Source organism: Ixodes scapularis, unplaced genomic scaffold (genome assembly GCF_016920785.2).
Source record: "Ixodes scapularis isolate PalLabHiFi unplaced genomic scaffold, ASM1692078v2 PGA_scaffold5__190_contigs__length_132052651, whole genome shotgun sequence".
In the NCBI taxonomy this organism is placed as follows: Eukaryota; Metazoa; Arthropoda; class Arachnida; order Ixodida; family Ixodidae; genus Ixodes; species Ixodes scapularis.
In genome coordinates this window covers 12,444,745-12,451,832 of record NW_024609880.1, presented here as the reverse complement: position 1 = coordinate 12,451,832, position 7,088 = coordinate 12,444,745, and the positions used below count along the sequence as shown (strand labels likewise).

The 7,088-nt window shown below is 48.6% G+C and overlaps 1 protein-coding gene across 1 annotated transcript; it reads right to left on the bottom strand.

The window, feature by feature from the left end:
* Positions 1 to 1,873: 1,873 nt before the first annotated feature.
* Positions 1,874 to 4,012, bottom strand: LOC120843739 (endothelin-converting enzyme 1-like). Its single transcript, XM_040215193.1, has one exon. The coding sequence runs from the start codon at positions 4,010 to 4,012 to the stop codon at positions 1,874 to 1,876; it is 2,139 nt and encodes a 712-aa protein (XP_040071127.1).
* Between the last annotated feature and the right edge of the window lie 3,076 nt (positions 4,013 to 7,088).

Sequence of the window (7,088 nt, the reverse complement as noted above, 5' to 3'; positions counted from 1 at the left end):
ACGTTAATGACCTATGAAACACGCGTTCGTTTTTACCCCACGCAATAGAAGTCCCAGAAAAAAAATAAAGAAAAACGAGCAGCGTTCACCCCCTCAACTCGCAGCCAGAACAAGCGGCCACGTGATCTGGAGCCGATTATATGCCGCCAGTGTTCATCATAGCCACGCGCTGGGGTTGGCAAAGCGCAGGACACGCGCTGAGTTCCAGACATTGTTATGGCTCGGCTGTTGTCGTCGTTGCAGCGATTGGACACGGGTTACTACCCGAATGCTTCTCGAGCTAGCAATTATCCCGAGCCCAAGTCGAGTGCCCACGCAATGCTCGGGTCCAATCTATGAACCGCATTCAAATATCGTCACTTGGGTGTACTGCGATCCCCACGTTACGTCATCAAATTTTGCAAAGGAGAGATTAAATGAGAATGATCACTTTTGTCCTTGAAATTACACCGCAACAAAGGGGTTTCTAGGCCAGTGGCGTTGCGTGTGAGTATCCTTGAGTCTTAGGTGTGCCAGTAAGCTCGTGTCAAGTGAAAAACATTCCAATTGAATATCGTTGCACCGCTCCTTTAAGCTTTGCTTTTATTGTTCGCATTTATTTTTTAACCAAATCTACATCACAAAAATATTATGTTGATTTTAATAAACCACGGTGGTCACGAGCAGTCTCGATTAGGGTGCCTACATATCTGTCTGTCTCAGGGTGAAGTCATCCATTGTTGCCGTCAATGTGCCAGCGCGTGACGCTCCCGCGCACTGGGTGCGTGACTTGGGCGGTAAAATGGCGTCAATGCGTTAGCCAAGGCTACGTGCTCGAGCTGAGTGACACCGGATCACGCGCACTTCAAAATGCATAAAAAAACGATTGGGCGGAAAAATGGCTGAGATGTCACCACTCAAGCAAAAGCGCGTGTGTGTATGAAGGCACTCTAGTCTCGATTAGGGTGCCTACATGTCTGTCTGTCTCAGGGTGAAGACATCCATTGTTGCGCTGAATGTGCCAGCGCGTGACGCTCTCGCGCACTCGGTGCGTGACTTGGGCGGTAAAATGGCGTCTATGCATTAGCCAAAGCTACGCGCTCGAGCTGAATGACACCAGATTGCGCGCACTTCAAAATGCATAAAAAAAACGATTGGGCGGAAAAATGGCTGAGATGTCACCACTCAAGCAAAAGCGCGCGTGTGTATGAAGGCACTCTAGTCTCGATAAGGAGGTGGTGCCATCTATCAATACGAGCGCGAAACCCACCCGGCTACTCTACTTTGTCGTTTGCGTCGGCGCCCGCCATTGACCCTGGCAAGTTTCTTGGCCCTATTTATTTACAGAAAAAGAGCTACACTTTGTAATTTCACGAAAAAAATCCGACCTATTAAATACAGATTTGACAAAATGTTTAGGTTTCTACGTGCAGGCGTCGATTTCTACGGTCGATTGTAGATCCAGCCTGGGGATTTGGGACACCCTACACTTTCGGAATCGCCTCTAGCTCATTGGTGTTGGTGAATACGGCGCATTATTTTTCTTACTTTATTTTGTCTGTGAGAGTTTGTTTGCAAACTGCGTATCCTATTTACGCACTTAATATTGTTTTTGAAGTGTAGCATTTCATCAAGCGCCGATTGAAGTTATGCGCGGGTTCTACAACCAATAACAATTCAAACTTAAGATCGAATTTTGTTTTACGTTTTATTTTCTGCCATTTCATCACCCACGTTTCATGAACGTTGATAGTGAGAAGAAAGCTCGCAAATAGCCTCGCTCAGACCGCTCAATGAATTAGGCACGGACGCTCCCGCAAACTAATAACAAAAAAAAAAAAAAAAAACAACGGCGACAGCATTTGTGTAGAAAGAAATCGTTAAGCTTCTGTAGTCAATACAACTCGCACTTCTCGTTTGGATTCATCGTCGCGTTTGGAGAGGTTGTGGTGTTCGGGCACCTGAAGGCCTCCGAGAATTCAGGCATGTTTCTGACGGCTTCATTGCAGAGCCGAAACGACTGCAGAGGCAGCGACAATTCACCTGCAACGTTCACGCTGCCGCACAAACCGAGACAGTAGGTAATGAAGAATAGCCGCTCCTCAGCACCCAGAAAGGTCGGCAGCAATACTTGAGTCCCGCGGTCCATCCTGGCGTACTGCAATGCGTCGAAAGCGATTCTCAATCCTAGATAATGTGGCACGACGCGCGGTTCCTCCTTTTGAAGGGACGTTGGGTCGGTTTGCTTAGCAAAGCAAAATGCTCTTCTCTTGTACTCGCGGTATGTATCTCCAGACCACCATTCGCTGGTCCTACCGATCTCGTTCTTTGAGGTGCCCTCTCCCGTGATTATCCTTGCTACGAGACCACCTGTGATGGCGCCGATTCCACCGTATTTAATGGCAATTGGGAGCTCGCGCGCGTAGAATGGAAGCTGCACAAGACCGGCGAGTACACTCACTCTGTCCATGTCCACGTCGCCACCGGCTAACGCGTAGTTTGGTTCAGATATGCGCCGCATCAGGCCAGAGACACGAAAAATGGCGTCGTTCCTACGAATCTTGAGCAGGTTGTCGAAGAAGTTTTCTGTTAAGGCTTCTAGATCTTTGAAGTGGTCAGTCATCTTAAAAGTCTTCATGTGCGAAGAGAGACTTGGGGACACAAGGGTGGTTCTTATCAATTTTGATATCGTCCTAGACTTGGAAGTCTCGTCCATCCAGGCGGAAGACCTAACTCTGCGAATCGCCGCACTCTTGACAGAGCGTATCAACTGATCTACATCTTTGGAGACTGTGCTGTTGGGGTTGGCAATAGTAATAGCGAAAATATTCCACGCTTTCCGGAAGTGCGTCAGGATCACTTTGGAGCAGGGGTCGGTCGGCACAGCAGAACTCACAGCGGGTTCTCTGACGAAAGAGAACTGCTCGCGAATTTTCCGCAGATCGTCGTGCACCCAGGCCATTTGTTGGAGAATTGTGAAACCGATGAACTTCATAGCAATTTCTGGACTTGCCCTCAGGGTGAGCCTGAGAGCAGTCTCCATGTAATCGACATTTGTATGCAGAAGAGTCGCATCTGTAAACTTGCCAAGCGGTTTCAGGGCGTTAAGCCAGTCATCTTTTGTAAGGCCGAGTTTCTTTGTCCTGGCGACAATATCTCCGAATGTGTAGTAGCTATAAGTGGCTTTGGAGCTTAAAGCGTTGCACAGGGAAATCTGAATATTAGCAACGTCCTTAGCAGCGACTGAGTATGTATGTTTAAACAGTTCAAAAACTTTTGTCACGTACTCTGTGTATTCGAGCTCAAGTGCTTTAAGATCCGCAAAATTTCTTGACATCTTTTCGTAAGGACAGACGTAGGGAGTATGTAGTATGGACGTCCTCATAGTCTCAAAGTTCCATCGGTATGAGCGTTCAAACTTGAATAGCAGCATTGTACCCGAGTTGATATCGGCGTCCATAAGCTCTGTAAAGACGTCGAACGATTCCCAGTCAGTGTGCTCGAAGTTGGGCCAGTTGGTGATCTTTAAACGGTCGAACACGACCTTCATTCCCTCCACCAAGGGAGCAGTGGTAGAGGTTATACACGACTGGTACAAGAGGACCACCATGTCTAGTACGGTCTGGAAGTTTGGGGAGGGAGATTTCAACTTGAGAGCAGTCTCTATTTGCTCAACAAAGCGCTTACTCGCCAACCACGTGACGTTGGCGCCTTTAACGTTGTTGTGGGTCCAGCCTGTGCAGACGTACGAGTAGAAGTCCGTACATGGCGCCACGGCTGAAGTCAGCGTTCCCTGTATCTCCTTCGTCATTCGATAGCAAGACAAAGACCGGCAGACTTTGGTCTTCTGAAAACGCTGGTCCGTACCTCCCAGTTCGTCTTTGTAGAGTCTCCGGATGATAGGGGTTGTGAGGATTCCTAATAGCACAAGGCAGCAGATAACTATAAGGCAGGTGGCAATGAAAGAGCCGGTGCATCGATCTTTGGAAGGATTTTCCACGGGGACTGCGTGCTTGAAGTCTCCACTGGACATTTTAAAATCTGAAACCACAAAGGCCAAAGTGTTAGCTAGCTTCATACGATATACGGACATTACATTTTCCTTTCTCCTATTGTTTAACCCCGTAAACCCATCATTTCAATAAATAAGGTGTGAGTCTACCATCAGTTCTTACCAGTCTTGGGTAGTAACGCGTTACTAGTAGCGCGTTACTAGTAACGCGCTACTAGTAACGCGTTACTTTTTTGGTAACTTGTACCTGTAACGAGTTACTTTTTTAAAATGTAACTTGTAACTGTAGTTCTATTCCTTTTTTCTGAGGTAACGATGAAAGTAACGACGTTACTTTTGTCGTTACTTTCCAGTGTTTTATGAAAAATATATCACTGAATGACTTACAATTTAGATTTTCCTTGCACTTTTCAAATCGTCTATTCCGACATTTCGAGTGTCAAGTTGGCCTTGCACAAACTCGTGAATACGTTCTTTCTCACGAGTCACGAACCGAATATACACCTTTTCCGCGTAGTCGTCGCCATCTTGCGTGTTGCAGCGACAGCCGCGCCGTCTGGCGTACGGTTGTTGTGCGCCCATTTTGGTATGCGGAGAGCAGCGCTGTTCCTAGCTCCCGCGTTGTCCCAATTGACCCCGTGCATCGTATCTTCATTGTTTTCCCTTTAGTGAGTTCTTCATTTGTTTGTTATTGAAAGTGTGAATTATTGTGTTCTGGCGTGCTTATTCGCCTTCATGGCGCCCGTTGTTGCGCCAACAGCGCCGAGAGGTTCGTCGCCAGCGTCGCCGGTAATCGTAATCGGAGGCATGTTCACTTTTCCTGGGGACGTTTTCCAGTGCTTACTCTTCGCGTGCTGTTGTTTGTGAAGAATGACAGCCTTCTGCGAATGACTAACGGAGGGTGTCTATGCGCGAGCGAGGGCGACCCTGGGCATAGAAGTATCATCGTTTAATAGAAATACTAACAATCGGAGTTGGCGACGCGGGCCGAAAGGTTTATTGTTATTGTGCACCGTCGAGGTACGATCGCTAGTTACCGGGACATTTCTACTTCGTATGACGCCCAGATGCGTCGGAACTATTCAGGAGATGGGGGTGAAAGGGGGGTGGGGGGAGGGGGGGGGGGGAGAACGACGACGATTTTGCGCCCTCTTTTCGTATGGTTTCCATTAATGTATTTTAACGGGCGTCGCTACCGAGCAACACACAAAATTATAATGCACAGCCTCGTAGGAATGAACGGAATGAAAAACAAAACTTGAGTAGCCAATAACAATCATTACACCCAGGGTGTAATGCACCACAAGCTGCAAAATTCGTTCTACATTTGACTTGTCGAGGCCTATTACTGCACTTGTAGATGTCCGTTTCTATACTGCCTATTTGTTTTTTTTATGTGCTGATAGGGCATCGCTTCCCCGCTGATATCAGCGGGGAAGCGATGCAAAGTGTATAGGTGGTATTCACCGAGCCTGCAGGTTCGATTTTGCAAGGGAGCGCCACCGTCGATCCGCCATCTTCGAGGTCGCTATTTGACGTTTGATTGGCTTGTGTATGCGGTCGTCAGTTGGTAGTGTGTGCTAATTTCATATCGTTGAAGCAGCTTCGTTGAACAGAATAGAGAAAACAGTTTACCTCGGGGGCAAGCCGTTTTAATTCCCTTGTTGCCGCCGAGTACCGTGTGTAAAGGCTGAACCGCATGTAAGAAATTCAGCGATCGAGCCACGATACAAGACGAGCGACGGCGACGAGACAAGCGACGACGACCCGCTTCGCTGTCGCTCGGTCATTCGCGCGACGAGGCAAACCGTATAAAAGTGACGGGAGCAAGCTACCAAGGCTATGAGCGACGATTTCCAGAAATCTAAAAACCGAACGACGCTACGAGCGACCGTGAGGAATCTCCGTCGCTCGTCGCCGACTCCCGTCGCTCGTCGCCGACTCCCGTCGCTGTCGCCGTCGCTCGCTAAATCGCTTACATGCGGTTCACCCTTCACTGTCGCTCGTCGCGTAGCTTGGTTTTTGAATTTTTGAGAAAACGTATCGCTCATCGCTTTGGTCGTGTGCTTCCGTCGCTTTCATGCTCTTTGCCTCGTCGCGCGAGTGACCGAGCGACGGCGAAGCGGGTCGCCGTCGCTTCTATCGTCGCTCGCCAAATCGCTTGCATGCGGTTTTTAAATTGTTCAGGCTAATAAAAAATGCGACGCACTATTCATTAGCTGCGCACTCGGTGAGCCGCACGGTATGTTTCTGCAGAGAACGAACACCGAAGGCACGACGAACGACGCGGAGGCGATGGAGCAACACGGTTACGCGGCCGTAGTGCAGAAAATCCGCTAGAGAAAAAACAATAAGGGAACTAGCAAAACAAAACAAAGAGTAATAACACCGTGCTACAAAAGCCCCAAAGTATAAAATCACAGTTCTCGTAAAAGAGCTACCGCCGTGGGCACGGCGCGCGACACGGAGCGCGTCATTGAGCCGATGGAGCAACGCCGCCGCGGCGGAAAAGTCCGATAGCGACAAAAATGAACTAAATCACACACAAAAAATATTCCCACGGCGCTTTAAAAGCACCAAAGTCTAAGAATAACCCATAGTTTCGGCCAAAAAGACGCTTTAAAGTTGTAAAATGTTGCTATCCCACGCTGAAATGTCCGGCCAGACGGCACCTGACACTACATGGGATAAAAGCAGACCTCGAAGATGGCGACCGTGGTGGCCGATGCCAGCGCACCTAGCGAGTTACGTCAAGTGAATGTCACCTATACGTTACAACCGCATTCGCTTTGCGATATTCTTGTGTTCGGTGCACAATTTGTCGCGCGCTATCTTCCGTTTTCGGAAATTGCTGCTGCAGCCAACGACTGCGCAGTGGCAGCCCGATGACCAAATATGCGCGGACATGATACATCGAAGTATTAACCCATCATATTACAACTCACTTCGCTGTCAAGGGCTTCAAAACCCGTTTAACGCGCACCACTTCAGCATCTTGTCAGCCGGCTAGGCCTGCTCCCGCATACCGGAAGTGTTAGAACCGGAAGAACTATTCCCGCTGTGCGCCGAGTCGCCGAGTCGAGGCTACGCACGTTAC

What these genes read in the sequence shown, in the direction of transcription:
- LOC120843739 (XM_040215193.1), bottom strand. Translation starts at nt 4,012, where the DNA reads ATGTCCAGTGGAGACTTCAAGCACGCAGTCCCCGTGGAAAATCCTTCC.